This window comes from Sclerotinia sclerotiorum, genomic scaffold, assembly GCF_000146945.2.
Source record: "Sclerotinia sclerotiorum 1980 UF-70 scaffold_13 genomic scaffold, whole genome shotgun sequence".
Classification (NCBI taxonomy): domain Eukaryota; kingdom Fungi; phylum Ascomycota; class Leotiomycetes; order Helotiales; family Sclerotiniaceae; genus Sclerotinia; species Sclerotinia sclerotiorum.
In genome coordinates, this window is record NW_001820823.1 from 558282 (window position 1) to 575450 (window position 17169).

Below are 17169 nucleotides of genomic sequence, written 5' to 3' on the forward strand. Positions count from 1 at the left end.
CGATAGACCTTAAAATAGGCGGCGTCTAATTTAGGCTCTCTCTAGTTCAAGCAATTCTTCCCGTGGAGGGCAGTTTCTTTCGGCTAATTCTTGTGGCTCGCTCGACTTTTGCTCCATCTTAGCTGAAATCGCTGGTGTTGGCTCTCGTTTTGATAGTGGACTTGGTGTTGTCGAATACAGGCCCAGAGAAGTCTCAGATGATAGTAGCTCAGGCTTGATCAGCTTGCTGATCTCTTCGTCCAAGTCTCCGAAGTTGACATCATATTCATCTTCCACTTTAAAGTCAGGCTCGACGCCGTCGTCATTGATCTGATCTGGAGAACCGGAGGCACCATCGAAGCCATCGTCTTCATACTGCAAGTATGGATTCCCGTCGGCTTCTTTCTCCATAGCGGACGTGTTCAGAAAGAAAACCCCAGATGGAATACAGTGTACCTATTGGCATATACACAAAGACAGAGAGAGGAATCTGTGAGAAGGTTGCAAGATGAGTATACAACTATATGGGATTGCAGTTTAGAATTTGAGATCCCTGGCTGGGAGAATGAGTTTTGAACTGTGTCGAGCTTTTCTTCAGTCAGACTTCCGCATGTATTCTACTCACAAAACAATTCGACTCATTTTCTCTTATGTTACTCAACATATCACAGATGATAGAAGAATGAAAGCTTCTCTACGTGGCCTCGTGGGAAAGACACGAAACCCCGCGATTTAGCCCCAGGTTGAAGATGTGGCGGCCGAGCGAGACGTGCCGCAAAGCTTGATTATCTTGGCACACCCCGAACCACCCTTTGACGCCATGCATTGCACCAATGCAACACTTCTTGCCGCACTTCACCTTATACCAATAGAGGAAGCTCGTGGGGGATTGGTGCTTCAGGCGAGGGTTATGTAAACAGATGTGAGGCCAGGTTCCGGCGAGGAGAAGCTCTTTAACTGCGTCTTCATACCCCTCCTTTGATGCCCAGCATATTGCCGTCGGGTGGTACATGGCCTCTTGTCTTCACTCGGTGTTGAGGTTGTCGAAATAAACAGGGTGCAAAGAAATGATCCCAAGTGCGATGGGGCAAAATTGGAGCTTGGGACAAACGCCAATTCTGGACCCCTGCAGAAGGTGATCTGGATGGGTCCACATATGGATCGTACTGTAGAAGGACCTCGCTTAACTGGCTTAGCTTAGATGGAGCCAAAAACGACAACGACAGCCAAACCTTTCTCCATGCATCATTTGTGGATCATACGCAATTCTCGATACTTGTCACCTCCCAGCGCCCAGCATATACAGTAGCGTACCATGCTATCGACATCGACATCTCAGGTTCGTGTCTGGATGGAAGCTTTACAAAGTGGAGGGGGGGATAATGTAAGTCGTGGCGTAATGACCCTAGTGGCGTAATGACCTTAAGGTACCTTTTGTATATGATTTACATACAAAAAGTACCTAAAATCTAAAAACTTAAAATTATCATAACTAGTATAATAACAATTATAGAGCTTAGCCCTTTTAAATATAGCATTTCTATATACTAATAGACTATATTCTAAAAGGGTTTACTTTTAGAAAGCCTAATTAGGCAGTTAGTAAAATAAGTAGGTCTAAAATCGTCTTTTTGTTACGAGGTTTGCCGTCTAGATCACGTGGAAGTGCTCTAGGCTCTCGAGGTGGTTTATAACTAGGCGTCAAGCAGGGACTTAAGTAATGACAATAATGATATGCAATTCGTAACTAATAGTAGAGTATACTAAATGATTGATCTTGAGCACGAAGCTCTACAGGAAGGAATTCATACTGAATATATAGATCCTCGTACTTCTTGGATCACTCAGGATCACTGTTTATATGCTCTGATGGTGTGTGTATATGAGTTTTTAGGGTGATCGAAATCTCATATTAATTGAGCGAATCGTAACAGATTTACATATAGCCCAAGCTTACGAAAACAAGTCAGCTGTTACCATCGTAACATTATATCAGCCAGCGTATTACTAACTTACACTACTCCTATTACTGCTTTCAACTACTGTCGCTTTATTTTGTACACCCCTCTATCTTGTCTCCCATTAGTTTAAAGACACAAAGTAAAAGGACGAAAGTTTATGAGTTTAGTATTAGAACAATTAAAGCTATGAATGAATAAAAATGCTTTATTATGATTATATATATGAAAGGATATTACAATTTACACTAATGAAACCCCAAAATAAATCAAAAATAAACATATTTCTGCAACTCCTCATCGTATACACCTATAATTTCTGCCGGACTTTCTTCCGTGGATTGATCTTCTCTGGCATGATACTTCATATGTGCATCAAAGCCCTTTAGAGTTTTGAATCGAGAGATATGACGATGCAGCTTGCAGTTGGATCTTGGGCAGAATAGCTTACCCCGATTATGAGTTTTCATATGTGCCTTCAAAGTCTGCTTGGAAGCAAGCGGCTTAGTATGACGTAGACAGTCAGTATGTGGACATAATAGAGAACTTGCATCAAAACCCTTGTCCAACTCTAGTGAGAAATTTCCCCGTTCTTCGAATGGAGAACTTTCGGTTGTGTCGTCTGAAGAGTCTTCAAGAGTCTCGTGTGAAAAATCCAGTGTTACCGATGACAAGTCCACAGTTATATTCGACGTAGGAACTTTGTTTGTATTGGACTCCTGACATAAGCTCTGATTATGACGAAAAAGCTCCCATTGACACCGGAAGGGGATGGAGTAACGTTTGCAACTCGGATTCTGACAGCGGTAGTTCGCTACATCTTTCCCCATGCTCTGGCACAACTTCTGTAGGCTTCTGACCAAATCTGACGGGGGCGGTAAGTCATCTTCCTTCCCATAAAGCATGCTGATTATGCTTTGCCTCAAAGGTGGCATAAACCGTGTTCCCATTATCTGTTCGAGAGGCGTCTCCGAGGCATGTTTGTTGACCACGTCCCTTCGTATGTTGCGTAATCTTTTGACTTCGCTACTTATCTTCAAAGCACATCCTTCTGTTCTCGCATCTTCGATCCGCTTCGTCGCCGCAATTAACTTTGGGTCCTTGGCGATAGCGTCCACAAACTCCTTTGTTATGATACCTAATGGTGAACCGCGATTTGCGTTTAGGCTGCGAGCGAAGTTGATCTGTTGTGTACGTTGCTCTTGCCCGCGGGTCAGACTTTGCAGATCAACACCAGAATGAGAAGCAAGATAGCTGTTCTGAAAGATTTTGTCATTGGAGTGCCCGAGTATTTTGCCTCTTTCTGCGGAGGTGACATGCTCTAAACAAGTAAGAATATGAACAATAAAAGGAGAAAATATAGGGGAAAAACTTACGATTCAGAATGTTAGCTGAAGTACGTCTTATCACATATGATGTGAAGATATCCTTGAAGCCGGCCCGTTGTGCCAGGTTCCTCATTGAGTTATTGAAAGCTTGGTAAGTCAATGCCTCGACTTTCTCAGAGGATTTCATCGTTCGATTATTCCGGAACAAAGGCTTATCCAAAATACTTTCTTTAAAAGGAATATCGATGTACTTTGCGGTACATATCTTAGGATCATATAATTCCTCAATATTTTTTATATTTGCAAAAGCATCATCAGCAAAAGCTAAAGCAAGGAACAATGTGACCGGACACATTTCCCTGGATGTGAGATCCTCAAATATCTGTTGCTTGTATCTAGTATGTATGTTAGAGGATGTATTTCAAAGGGAAGGCATGTTACTTACACCTCTCCATCATCCCCCCGCTCATTTTTTCTGAGGTTGAACGTGAGCAGCAGGCTCATGAGGGGGCGGCCACCATCTGGATTTTGTAGCAAAGTGAATTTGATATCCTTCGGAAAAAGTCAGCTACGAAAGTTTCAAAAGAATCCAAACTCTATTGTACCTTATACAACATAGCTTGCCCAGTCATGTAATATGCATGTGATTCAATGATGGCACCGGGGCGTGCGGCAGTATAGACAAGTATCAAGACCAACAAAGCAATTTGAATCCTAGCTCGTTCATATAGAAAATTGACCGGATCGTTCATCCATAGATAGCTAAGTATATCTTGTAGATCGTTGAGACTGGCGATAGGCTTTGGACGGGTTTTCGTACTCAGACCAAGACTCTTTGCAAGAGTCGTTTTTATAAACTAATAAATGTCAACAAAACAATGATAAGGAAATTAGTATTGAATTGATTTACAATGCGAAGCTCCTCCATCGATTCTAGCTCTTCATTATGCTTTTGCTCATACACAGATTTAAATCGGATTGCATACTGAATCAACGTCTTGACAGAAAGACGTTTGCTGAGCAAGCCAGTACGCTCCTTTGCAAGCATGGTAAAAAATCCTTTGATAACCCTCAAAGTTGGTTTCGAACTAGTATCACCAAGTCGTGTAAGGTAGCTTGATCAAGAAGTGTTAGCACGCTAATATTGAAGAAGCTCAACATCATAACTCACTTCTCCCATAACTTCCAGATCATACTATAACCACGTAACGTTGGAGCGACATCAGATAATGGTTCTTTTGCGTAATTCCCATTTTCAAGGCCTGCAAGCAGTTCTTCAAGTGTCAGAGTTTGTGCCATTTTCGAGATCAATGTTGAGGTGTCAAAGAAAAGAAGTTGATTGAGAATATGAATTCGGTGTTGAAGTATGATGATAGATATTGTAAAAATGAAGGAAAGAGAGAAGAACATCTTATATACTTACAGTAATCAGAGTACAGTATACCAAATTCCAACATGGTTACGCGGAAGTTGGTCAATTAGTTGTGGGTACGAATACCCGTTCCTTGTTCTGAGGATTTCGAAAAGGGTTACCGAATTCCTACCCCGGCATGAACTGTGTTGCAAAAAATTAACCACAAACAGTATATAGTCTTCGGGACCGAGTAAAATGAAATCAGTGAAATACGAAACGATTTACAGAATTCGAACCACCATTTTTGGGGCGGCGTTGACAAGCAAAAAATCAATGTCGAAGACCGTGGTCTTATACCACTAAACCACAACACCGGCACGTGACCACGATAATCCACGCTTAGAGGGTAGCGAGGTCGATAAGACTGAAAGAATTATTGAAATATATATACACAGAATTAATCTCGATAAATTTTATCTCCCTTAAACAATCCAAAGTAAGTTTCTAAATTCTGCTAGATAATTAGATGAAAATCTGTACTACAAATCAGTTGACTTGCTGATGCATTCACCAAAGGTTTCCTATATACATTTTCAGATTAGTAGTTGTAGGTATTTGTTGATAGTAGTAGGTGCACCCCACAATTTACTAGAAAGACGACTAGCTTTATCTTAGTGCATGAACCACCTTTGATAAAGAGTATGGAGAAACATTAACGCATCCACAGCATTATCACAATCAAGTAAAAGCAACAATGTCAAATCCAGATCCAGAACCAGATCCTTCTTATACCGTGTTTATAAGATTACCATTTCCACGTGGTGATTTTGTTGATCCTCCAGATGTATGGAATATTTTGATGAATTAAATGAATCGGACTGACTTCAGTAGGTGGAATGGGATGCAGCCAAGGACAAGGCTCTATGGAAGATACTGTCCAAAGCTTCGAAGAATAGTGATGTTGATTGTAAGTCCTTGAGTAAGTTATGGGTATTAATATGCTAACTGATATAGGGGCTGCATTGTAGGTTTCATATTCCTATTCTCACATTCATTCTAATTCGATCGCAGAGCTACGAAATTCGAAGTAACTCTTGCATTCCTTCTCCAACAAGCAGCATGGCTTTACGAACGACAACTCTCCCAGGTTCGCGCGCAGATGAGGAAAGTGACGGTATCGAAAGGTTCTTTAGCTCCGTCACCAGTTCCAGGCAGCACATCGGAAACGACAGGTGGTGAAGGAATGAAGAGGACAGGATCTGGAGGCGGAGGTATGTTGGCACATGCGACACTTCGATTTAGGGGCTCATTATTCGCAGGTCCAAGAATTCAATCCTCTCTATCTAACAGGAAAGAAACATCTTTGTCGAAGACTGATGGAAGCGTACCAGATACACCAAACCGCGCAATGGGTATAATCTCAATCTTAGTAATGCATCATATCATATATCTGACGTTAACCAGCTCCGCGAGTCTCTCGGACCTCATCTCGAGATACAACGATCCAATCCCGAACATTTTCACCAACAAGTCCCCGGCCCAGTCATGCAACCATAGAACGACGAGCCCTCTCTCCAAAACCACGATCACGACCTGCTTCAATGGCGATCGACCATCCAACTAGAAACTCTCCACAACAGGCACAACTTTCCTCTCCAGAGGACTCTTCTGACGACGATGCTTTTCAATTTCAGTCCAGGCTTCTTTACCGACGCTTTCCTTCAAGCAAGAAGAAAACCCAAGGCCCCTCTTCAGATGATGACGAACCCGCCTTTCTCCGTACCTCTCACGATCCATCTGCCACCCTTCGTGGCGACCCCCGCAACATCTCACGACGAACACCAGTTCTTACCAAAAAACCAATCCCAATTGAATCACAAACTTCCGATTCTTCCACAAGCTCTACTGCTCAAATCGTTAACAAAAGGCACGATGCTGTAAGCGGAGGAGGAAGACGACCACCAAGTGGACCATTGAGCCCGCGCCGAACAGCAGAGTTACAAAGTGAGAGAAGTGACGGAGGAACTCCAAGTATGGGTAGTAGCTTCAGTGATTTGGATGGTCTGTTTTCCCCTTTCTCCACGACTTTCAAGCCATAAGGCTTATTCCATTCTTGTTCCTTGTTTATCCCTTTAGTAACTCTCATCGGTTCTCACTGCGTTTCTTAAACTCTAATTACACTCTTTTGTTCTCGAAAAGTCTCCTATACAGTGAATTTCGAGTGAGAAAAGAACAAATGGGCTAATTCTAATGAATATTAGACGCATCCGTAACACAAAGCGCACTAGAAGAGGCGCTTGCGAGCAACATGCAGGCAGGCGGTATGGCTAGTAGAATGAGTACCATCAGCCAAGCTTTGAGGAGTCGATACCTATAATGGCCTTTTTAATATTTCATAATGATCTCACAAGAATTTTCTCCATTTTGTAATGTTTCACGAATTTTAATGGATATTTGAACGGTGGAATTGGGGATTTGGTATGATATTGGGTATGGCAATGGGTATGGGTATTGGACAAGAATTTGGGCTGGGGACTCGGATGGCTGGTTGATCGACCGGTACCTTAATAGACAGTTTTTTAATATCTTTCTTTTAAAAACATAATCTTTTATCATACAGGTGTCATCTTGGCAATTTCCTGTCTTGGAGTTTAGTGAGACTGTGTTTTCTGTCTTTGGTTGTTGCTTTTGAAGATGAGAAAAACGAGGGAAGGGACACTGGAATGCACCACGCAAACACAGATAGGGCTATCCAGGCGATACTTCTTTGTCCTGAACAGGTAAATTCTGGTTTTGAGAGATGGGGTTTCTGGGGATCCTTGGCTGTGCATATCTTCCTCAAGTACATACATAGCTCGAATATTCAATCTCCAGTATTTTGTTGTCGTAGTCTACCTCATTGCATCGTGGACTGTGGTGCATACATTTATCCATTGCATTTGTTGTGATACTCATTCATTTCACTTCATGATATTGATAATCTTCATCTTAAACATGGAAATATTATACTTCCCAAGACAATATGGCGTCACGAACATGAAGGAGAAAAGGAAAGTGTAGTATGATTTTCTATTTTTTAAAAAAATAAATCCATGTTTAACCTTGAATTCTGGCATGAAAAATCCAAGGCGTTTTTGTTGAATGTGTTTTTTGTTGATAAATGCATCCCCCCTATGTCGTTTGTGCCAGAGAGCGTGGTATCTATTTCGAATGATGAATGCTGGAGTATGCGATATTGCCGTCCATTTGGTGAGATATAAATATCCTCTCGATACATTATACTCCCCGATTTGATCAGCGATATTTTTCGAGCTCCTTTCATCATAGTGAGGATGTATCACTATGTCCCCCTCCACCAACCCAACCCGATAGCACCATATCTACCACTTATCACTGGAAGGCGGTGATTGAGAAACGAATCCCCATCCGGAACTACTTTCACCCCATCCGCTTGCCTCGGCATCATTATCCGTATCAGAAAACTTCGGCTTGCCAATCAATTTCCTATTTTTGTTTTTCACAGCCTGAGTCTGTACTTCCCTATGCAAGATCCCCTCACTTCCCACATAAGTATGTAGGAAATCACAAGTTTTCTCCGTTCTCCTACAGCCTCCTTGATCCCAATAGAAACACGTGAAACGTTTTCCGACGGTAGTAGAGGGGTCCTTGGCTGGTTGATGATGTTTTCCCGGGGCCGGTGAGGGAATCTCGCGTACGGAGTCGTAGAGGGCTCCCGGATTTGGTTTGCCGTTGCGGAGGTTGGTTTGCAGTGTGTATTCGCGTTCTTCGTGGAGGTCGCGACATTGGGCTTCTGTGTAGCGACATCCCTTTGGCAGCGACCAGAAACTGAAATTTGTTAGTGACGACTATTGCAAAAGTGATCTGTCATGCATTGTGTAATGGATTGGGATTTGAAAGTTGAGCGTATTTTCAAAACAGAGGTAATGGAATGGTTTACTTACTAGCAAACCTCGGTCTTTGGGACGACGATTTCGTAAGGCTTGTTGCGTAGCCTTTCTCTTGTGTTGTTTCGAGGCATATTGTCGTCTGGTTTTGGTGAAGTACTATTTGAGTGACGATATAGCACGATTTGCGATTTCTGTTAAGAAGTGTTAAGTTTTGATGTCAAGGTTTCGATGTTTAAGAAAGTTGAGAAAAAAGATGTGGGAATTTATAGGATGTGTTAAATGCCAGCTGACATCTAGTAGAATCTAAGGGTTGGCTTGATCTTGATGCGGGAAACCGTTGAACTCTAATACTTTTCTCGAACCAATGGGGATTTCAATCACGAAAATCATACGTTTATAAACTCCTCTATATAGAAGGCACTAGCCTGGAGAGAAGTTAAAGTTCGACGGTTGGCTAAAACCTCCACATCAAAATTTGACTAACACCATTCTGGGCAGTCGCGTCCTCCTCTTAGGAATGTACTAACTTTAACACATATTACGTAGTTGAGACCAGGCCAATTGGACAGTACGTAAGAAAAAGGTTCAATGATATTTAAGGGAAAGAAAACTAACCTTGTCATCATTTGCTGGTTCATTCAATGCACGCACATCTCTATTAAGTTCAGTCTTCTGACGGCAGACCACAGACTCAAGTGCAGCGTTCTCGCTCTCGTTGACGCTTTGGTGATCAATGTCAGCTAGAGAGGCAAATCTGGAACCAGCCAGGCTTCCTACCAGCTTTTTACCTTTACCGCCGCGTCTCGTAGCTGATTGTGCACGTGGCCCTATCGATGGAGATTGATCACCATATTCACTGTCATTCTCCCACTATAATTGGATTACATTAGCAGTCCATATTTTGAGCCAAATCGAGATGAAGATTACAAATGCACAACTTGAGAAAGGAACAGAAATATTCGGATGGTATGTCGGTATATACTCACTTCGGCAGTTCTTTGTCTGTCTACTTCATCCATAGAAAAGCTTCCGGCTTTTCCCATAACTGTATTACCACCATCAGCTTCTGTGTTGATGGTCTTCGTGTCTGCTGTAATGATGGAGAGATCGAAGTGGCCAGACTGCCCCGTCCTCTGGTTCACACCTCGATATTCATTGCCAGAAACATATTTCATGACTTGGATTTTATCACCACAAGAAACCTCTAGCTTGGCAGAAAACCCTTTTGGTCTTTCAAACCTTTTTGTTGCCACGAATACTTTGCCAATGTAGACGGAAGGGTTTGTCTTTCTAGATTGTGTATTGATAGGAACTGATTGCGAAGAACTCGAGCGAGCAAGTGTTTTACTAGGAGTGATAGAGGCATCGTTGCTGAGTTATGTTAGCCAAACTGGAAAGGATTCGGTGTTATTCGGTTGGTAGTACCGCGCGATTATTTTTGGTGATTGCCTATGATCCTGCTTGTGCTGATTCTGATCGTCATTAGATTCCACAACTTTTGTAGGTAACTTTGAAATTATCTCGTTATCACTATCAACGGATGTGGCCGAACAATCAACTTCTATCGTTTTATCCTCGGGAGGCTCGTCAAAAATAAGGAGATCTTCTTCGGCATTGCTCTTTGTTTCAGATCGTGTTTCACTCCCAGTCGCCGAAATTTCTCTAGGTTCCAAGTCATCGAGAATACTTGTTACTGAGGTTTCCGGGCCATTCGTGAAGACGTATTTTCCCATATGAAGTAAAGCATCTAACTTGACCCATTCCTCTTCGGTAAAATAACCAGCACCATAAAGTATGAAGGAGCCCTAAGATCGAAAGCATCAGCGTAAGAACAAACCTTCAGTAAAATTTCCCTTTTGCCGAGAAAAAAAGCATCAAATATTCCAAAATCAACACGATAAACAAAAAAAATAAATGACCTACCCTTTCAGCTAACTCGAGACCTTTTGCAGCGAAGGTTGACAGCGCCATATTGGTGACGTACAACCTGCAATATTTGATGGAAAGACTTCCTTCGTCAAAAGGAAAAATGGAAATCCTTCGCAATTTATCCAGCAATAATTTGAGCTTCGGCGGATGGTGAGAGAATCTATTTAATAGGAACTATTACACCACCCAAGAAACAAAAAAGAAGAGATGAACCGGCCAGCGTTCATGTATGGATATAAATAATCTTGCTTCGAAAAGCCAAGACGGACCCACTTATCGCTGGCCTTGCCTTATAGGTAAATTGTATGTTTTGACAACCACGCCTTTACCGACTTCCTTCTATCAGTACATGGCACTTGGTCTGGTGATTTGGTTTCGACTGAGATGATTAAATTTTCATGGTGGCTGGCTTCCTGCAAGAGTTTGCATGTGCGAAAAAGAAGAGGGGAAATGCGCGTTAACTCAGCGCGTTCTTTCCGTTGAGGGGCCACTAATGGGCCCGTACAAACACGTAGTCAGGATATTAAGGTTACTGTGGAGCAAAGGCGATAAGATTAGAAAAAGTATTGTTGCAACGACAATCATTTTTATCGTGCACTTTGTTCACTGAGAAACGATCAAACCTCTGAATGACGCCCGCTAATAGTCGGCCTTTCAAATAGTCGACTATTACGATATTAAGAAGCATTTGCATATATGGAATTTATTTACTGCCGTATAAGTTTCAAAGCTTTTGAAATCGGACGAGCCGTTATGATGTCTTAAAGATGCAGGAAACCCAAAACTACTTAGGAAGGTTACCAACGTTAAGATGTTTATCCGGGGCCGCTACATAGGCACGTTACCCCTGGAAAGCTTTTTGCACAAATGACTTTATAAGGATAGGCGGACAGACAAAGAGATTTGGCAGCGGTTCTAGTCAAGCACCTATTGCCCTGCTGTATATCTTGGAGCCAGTAGCTCTAGCCTTTAGCGCTTGCCATACGGTCACTGTGAGTAACCACAATTTCATAGGCTGAGATCTCACACAAGCACACTAAGCATAGCCACACCTGCGCAGTGCCACCCCTGCCATCTATCAGACGGGGATTGTCTCATACAGGACATGTTCGCATTGAAGTTCCAAGCATGTCTCTGTTTGCTTGTGATTGATTAGTCAGCCCAGTTATGTTTACCAGAGTAAAAAAGCACAAACAGAATGTGTAACGCAGCAGGCAGCTTGTGCCAAAGAACGATTTGCGATCTCTAATATTAGCGATGAGTATTTGCTGAATTTTCATTTCCACAATCTCCAACTCTCGAAATAAAATGACTTCTTCTCATTTCATATGTCCGTCCGCTGGGAATCTGCGATTTCACGGGACTGTATCCAGCCATAAATGCATGCATTGGCAAATCAGGCCATTTGTTGTTAGGAAATTTTGATAGCATTCCTCCATGGCTAGTTGGATTATCACCTGTCTTAATGGGTTAATAATAAGTTAAGCAATATTTGCTGGCCTTGCTCTCTGTTGCGGCCAACTGCAATGTCCACAATTAAACATAGCATTAGACGCTCTTCAATATAGCCCGTAATCCGCCTGATTGGATGATTGATCTTGAGCTTAGCTGTTCTAAGATTCTAGACACTGGAATATTGTGTGGGAAAATTTTTTAATGGCTTCAAACCAAAGTATAAACTAGAATATGTCCTATTAATTCATTCGTATCCCTCAATTTCTTCGCCAGCAAAGTCTTGGAGTTAAGGCAAACCCTCATTCGGCTCGTCATCGTGATTCTATTGTCATTATTTGAACTTCACTCCAAACTCGATATGTCTTTCTTTTCTCCTGATCCTCAAACTTCAGAGCTTGAGCACATCCTCGCTCACACCCATGGCGCATATGAATCTAGAATTGCCCGACGCCATAACTTCGAGCTCGAATTACTCTTCGGGAGGTGTGACTTTTGGCGAGGAACTGCTACGCAATGACTTCGATTTACCTTTCATGACTTTATCACTGTTGACGTAAGTGAGGGGACAGGTGATATTATGCTTGTATCAGATTCGAAATTCTCAGAGGAGAGGACTCCGGCAGTGCGTTCAATGACTACTCTGTACTCTTTGTTCTTATGAGTGCATGAGTCAGTACGGCACACCTTGTGCTTTATCTGTAAGCATGCTTGTCTGAATTTGTGGATGACATCAAATTTTTGTTTGAGGTGGAAGAGTTGATGCCACGGCTCCTGGTCCTGAAGAGGTACCGGCACCGAAAATCTCTCTGAGCTTACTCATAAACATTTCACAGATGCAGAATTTGAATCAAGTAGATGCTATTGGACTAAGTTTTTGTGTTCATATCATGGTTAGTGAAGGTTTTCCAACTTCTGTGGGTAAGGAAACTGTGAATTCTGGTCAGCAACAGCATGGGAGGAATTCATTTTCATACCACCGTTGGTGTCTTAGTAAGTGAGGGTTTTAACGACAATGACAATGGGACAGGCAATCAAGGCGGACTCGATTCCATCCACTACCCCTTCTAGCCTTCAGTTCTTCATTGTCTCAGATTACTTCTTTAGGTCGCAGGTACTCAGGATTCTGTCTTCTGGGGTTTTTGTAGTTGTTTCACTTTTTCTCCTCTTCTAAAACAACAGCAATAGTCAAATGACCAGTCCTTCTCAAAGGCAATCATATAAATACCAAAATTTATTGTCAATACGCCAATATCGCAACAAGGTACTTTGAGTACCGCCGTTGAAAGCTATGAGATATCGAATTCAAAAGCTTTGAAAGTGCAAGCTGAACTTAGTCTATGGGGAAGAAGTTGGACTTTGGAGTCTTGGCTAATGAGAATATAGCGGCTGGACTACTTAATGGAAATGTTGTTGATTTCCTGTTGCTATAAGAGCTTTATCTCGCAAATGTAGTTGGAACGGCCATGCCCCCAGTCAACGTAACTACGTACTAATCAACACCACAACATAAATTTTCCAGTCAAATACAAGTAGCTCTCCCCTAGAATCATCAAGACGAACAACATAACCCCCTTGCCATCTTTTGTATGATGACCTACGATTGTAGCCCCAGAAGTGGGACTTCCCTCCTTTTAGTACCGCCGTTTTGAAGCACAGAAATCAGAAAATCATCAATTTCAAACTAGCATTTATACTTTATAGGTTTCACGTTCTTGTAGCAATTTATCCCGGTGTTTGGCCTCGAGCTCCAAATCAACGCATAATATCACTATTCCGATTTTAAACCTTTTGATGTATAGATATCGATCCATGCTGCATTTCGATGATGGTGGCTAGTCCGATGGTGATAAGGGTTTAGATCTCCACCTTAATATTAAATTCAATTTTTTATTGTCATAATGACACCCGATAATCATGGATTTAAATTGTGTGTGAATGTTCAAAGAACCTATGCACAAATTTCGCTTAAGCCCCTTCATGGAAACTGTTGACATGGCGTTACTGTAATATAGGTTATGGACGGAAGACATCTGTGCATTAAATATTCACTTTAAAGATCTAATATTTGAAAGAAGCATGATTCCAAATGTTACACATATAAAGCATATTAATAAATTCAAGATCCTTAAGTTTTCTACTTATAAAGGTTATTAATCAAAGAAGGCCTGCTAACATACATGAAACACTTACAAACTCATATCTTAACCTAATCTTTGCACATACAGTTTGCAAATCATCAACATAGAAAAACTACTCGGTCATTTATTTCAACCTGGTGAATGGAAGGTGCTAATAATTTCTAATAACAACTTTTCTTTCGTTGATTCATGACAACGAAGGAAAGACCCGACAAGTATGAAGGGTACCGTGGTGCAATAGATGCAACCAGAGATATGGCATAGAGAGGGTGTCAACATGTTTGCTCCAGTTTAAACTTTATTGGGTGCTCGAAAGTGTTATGTGAAGTCTAAAGGCATGAAGGACTTGAGCGTTGAGGGAATAAGAATGAGGAACTTGGCAACTGCTATTTTTGTCACAATTAGAACCGAATTTCAATGTACCCAGAAATAAGTATTGTTTGAAAACGCGTCCCCGTCCTTTCATGCACACATACATAGTCCCTGATAATAAACAGTAAGTCTATTTGAATCAACTATGGCAAAACATGTTTCTGAAACCAATCCAAAATAATCGGCGTAGCATTAAAACTTGCCGGTCCCTCCCCATGTCCAATCAAATCATCATTTAACACCGTACTCGGCCAATCGTGTCCCAGATTCTTATCAAAAACATGTTTTACCAAGCCCTCATCATCTCCCTTTCCATAGTTGTATATAACCGTATCATTTGTCAAAACAGTCGTAACATTTTCCAACCCCAATTCGTCCCTCAAAGCCCACTCCCGTACCCAATGCGGAATACTTGGTATACATTCACCGGATCGATTAGCTTGTCCTTCATAATGAATTGTCGAGTCGTTGCCGCCATGGAATTCAAGCATAGGGATTTTAGGACGTCCCTGCGAACATGGTATCGTGACGTTATGTGGATGGCAAGGTTGAGTATCGATATAGAACGCGCCAGAGACAGGTGCAAATGCAGCGATTTTAGTGGAGAGAATTGGATGACAGGCTAGGGTATTACAGAAACCCCCTCCATCAGATTTACCAGTGGCCCAGATGCGTTTGGAATCTATACAGTAGGTTGTGCTGAGGCTGTCGATTATGTCGCTGACAAGCTGGGTGTCGTTTGCTGTGTTTCCGGGATCGCCTTCCCACTTTCCCTAATATTGTCAATTTATGGCTCATTCGTGAGGATAAATCCTACCTTTACGCCTTGAGGGTAAATGGTTATAGAGAAATTGTTAAATTCTGGATATGATATTTGGTCGAGAGTAAGTTGTTCCGAAGCATTTCGATTACCTCCATGAAAAGAAAAAATGACAGGGGTTAAGTTCTGGTTTGTGTAAAGAGGTGGAACGACGATGAGATAGGATCGAGTGACGTTCGAACTTATGATTGATATGTTTTTGGGTTGCCCAATAGTAATATCAGGACGTATAGTCTTAGTGCATGCACAAGAGGCAGCGACGCCGGCGCCTAGAGGGTTTTTAAGGCTGCCGAGGGAGATGTGAGCCGCGAAAGCAAATATTGCATTCTTCAGATGAACCATGATGTATTATTACCAGTAAAAGCAGTCCAAAATCGACGAAGGTTGTTCACTGATATTTATGTAGAGGAATTAATCTTACTTGAGTTTTACTTGGCTGCCTGAAGTCGGACGCTCTACCAAGTCATCAAGCGCTAGCTTTCGAACTTCTCCTGCAGAACGCTGACTTTGGACATCCTCGCAGGTTGTACGAGTTGATAAACAAGTAAGATATGAACCAACAGCTTAGAATTTAGGAGCTGTTTGCGTTTTTGAAAAAGATAGTTTTAGAATGCATCTTTGAAAATGGCTGGGAAATTGCAACGAAGAATGCAATCCGTCGACATATTTCATTTCCTAACTACCCGTAAGTGACTCAGCCTTAGTAGCTATAAATCGACCATATTCCTGGGTCACGTTTCTATCGCGATTATAAGCATTGCCTTTCGTATCGGTGTAGACCTGTTGAGGATGAAGCAGAAAATTAAGAGTGCCAAATATTGTGCAAGCAGAAAGGATTCATTTACAGAATCAATTGTGAGGTTATTGATGATTCTTTCCGGAAGAATCAAATGAAGTTGCTGATTGTAATGTGATAAGGACGCCGAGGTACTAAACTTGTAGGGTTTAGTGGTTTGGTGAACCGATCCACATCATGGCGCCAATTCAGTGACACCTAAAAATTCACAACATCATGCTCCTCACCCCAGAAACTAACTTCCCCCTTCATATCCGTATTGCAACATCTTCAACCTCCAATATCCTTCCTTTGACGTCACCATTTGTGAATTTGAAATACGATACGGCAGAGCGGAAGATTCTCGACGGGGATGTGGTATAGCTCATCCTGAGTAGAACATGGTTATCCGTTCCGTTTCTCCCCACTTTGATCAATTGCGACCAGACAATACCAAATCTGATGAGGAAATTCTTCCTTGAAACCTCGTCGCACATCAGAAGATATGCTTTCACTCTGGAAGTTCTCATATTCAGTTATTATTCCTTGAGGATTGTCAAAATCCAACATGAACACATCGCTTCGATGTCATTTTATTCTGCCGCGGCTATGTTTTCAACATCACCTCCGGGGGCAACAGTATCCTCTAGGTGCAATAGTATACCTTGGTTGGAGCTCTCTCCCGTGGAGCGGGTGCTAAGAAGTTCAACTCTCCATAGAAGGAGCGACTACCTTGTAGCTTCTATGATGATCAGTATTCATCCACGGAATGGCTCCTTCCAGAAGAAGCAGAGAAAGAAACGAGAAACCAAGGAAAAGCAAGTGCGGCCAACGGCTTCCCACAAAAGATGCCGTTAAAACCTTTTGCATATGTCAAAAGGCATGCTCTAGGTCAAATCGGCAGTTTGGTGACATTGAAACGTGCTGTGCAAAAGGAAATTAGTAGGATTCTGGTTCCTCTAGGTGTCAGCACGCCCACCTGCTTAGTCATAATTCCCACGACACCTTCCTATCTATCTGATGAAGGAACTCCTAATCTCTCAATATTCACTACTGCCTAGTTATTCAATTTTCTCGTATGGAAGTATCGGATATTGATCACCGTCGCGTAAGCGGCCACGATTTAGTCAAATTTTTGGGGCAAATTGACAAA

General features: G+C 42.0%; 9 protein-coding genes across 9 annotated transcripts; 4 read left to right on the top strand and 5 right to left on the bottom strand.

Annotated features, from left to right (window-relative positions):
* Positions 1 to 30: 30 nt before the first annotated feature.
* SS1G_09356 (predicted protein) lies at positions 31 to 390 on the bottom strand (the record flags this gene model as incomplete). Its single annotated transcript, XM_001589584.1, has 1 exon — positions 31 to 390. One exon carries the CDS (start codon positions 388 to 390, stop codon positions 31 to 33), a length of 360 nt encoding a protein of 119 aa, XP_001589634.1.
* Positions 391 to 799: 409 nt separating this feature from the next.
* On the top strand, positions 800 to 895 carry SS1G_09357 (predicted protein; the record flags this gene model as incomplete). The annotated part of the gene is made up of 1 exon (XM_001589585.1): positions 800 to 895. The coding sequence occupies one exon, from the start codon at positions 800 to 802 to the stop codon at positions 893 to 895; it is 96 nt and encodes a 31-aa protein (XP_001589635.1).
* A 1675-nt stretch (positions 896 to 2570) lies between these two features.
* Positions 2571 to 4564, bottom strand: SS1G_09358 (predicted protein; the record flags this gene model as incomplete). Its single annotated transcript, XM_001589586.1, has 7 exons — positions 2571 to 2637; positions 2808 to 3258; positions 3314 to 3660; positions 3711 to 3817; positions 3871 to 4122; positions 4176 to 4380; positions 4437 to 4564. 7 exons carry the CDS (start codon positions 4562 to 4564, stop codon positions 2571 to 2573), a joined length of 1557 nt encoding a protein of 518 aa, XP_001589636.1.
* Positions 4565 to 5373: 809 nt separating this feature from the next.
* On the top strand, positions 5374 to 6996 carry SS1G_09359 (hypothetical protein; the record flags this gene model as incomplete). The annotated part of the gene is made up of 7 exons (XM_001589587.1): positions 5374 to 5463; positions 5511 to 5586; positions 5634 to 5643; positions 5691 to 5890; positions 5939 to 6031; positions 6084 to 6680; positions 6881 to 6996. 7 exons carry the CDS (start codon positions 5374 to 5376, stop codon positions 6994 to 6996), a joined length of 1182 nt encoding a protein of 393 aa, XP_001589637.1.
* A 1003-nt stretch (positions 6997 to 7999) lies between these two features.
* Positions 8000 to 10498, bottom strand: SS1G_09360 (predicted protein; the record flags this gene model as incomplete). Its single annotated transcript, XM_001589588.1, has 6 exons — positions 8000 to 8465; positions 8582 to 8718; positions 9143 to 9397; positions 9514 to 9898; positions 9953 to 10332; positions 10451 to 10498. 6 exons carry the CDS (start codon positions 10496 to 10498, stop codon positions 8000 to 8002), a joined length of 1671 nt encoding a protein of 556 aa, XP_001589638.1.
* A 1771-nt stretch (positions 10499 to 12269) lies between these two features.
* On the top strand, positions 12270 to 12580 carry SS1G_09361 (predicted protein; the record flags this gene model as incomplete). Its single annotated transcript, XM_001589589.1, has 2 exons — positions 12270 to 12394; positions 12502 to 12580. The coding sequence occupies 2 exons, from the start codon at positions 12270 to 12272 to the stop codon at positions 12578 to 12580; spliced, it is 204 nt and encodes a 67-aa protein (XP_001589639.1).
* A 1019-nt stretch (positions 12581 to 13599) lies between these two features.
* On the bottom strand, positions 13600 to 13722 carry SS1G_09362 (predicted protein; the record flags this gene model as incomplete). The annotated part of the gene is made up of 1 exon (XM_001589590.1): positions 13600 to 13722. One exon carries the CDS (start codon positions 13720 to 13722, stop codon positions 13600 to 13602), a length of 123 nt encoding a protein of 40 aa, XP_001589640.1.
* An 842-nt stretch (positions 13723 to 14564) lies between these two features.
* Positions 14565 to 15583, bottom strand: SS1G_09363 (hypothetical protein; the record flags this gene model as incomplete). The annotated part of the gene is made up of 2 exons (XM_001589591.1): positions 14565 to 15194; positions 15239 to 15583. 2 exons carry the CDS (start codon positions 15581 to 15583, stop codon positions 14565 to 14567), a joined length of 975 nt encoding a protein of 324 aa, XP_001589641.1.
* Positions 15584 to 16253: 670 nt separating this feature from the next.
* On the top strand, positions 16254 to 17077 carry SS1G_09364 (predicted protein; the record flags this gene model as incomplete). Its single annotated transcript, XM_001589592.1, has 2 exons — positions 16254 to 16394; positions 16736 to 17077. 2 exons carry the CDS (start codon positions 16254 to 16256, stop codon positions 17075 to 17077), a joined length of 483 nt encoding a protein of 160 aa, XP_001589642.1.
* Positions 17078 to 17169: the final 92 nt, after the last annotated feature.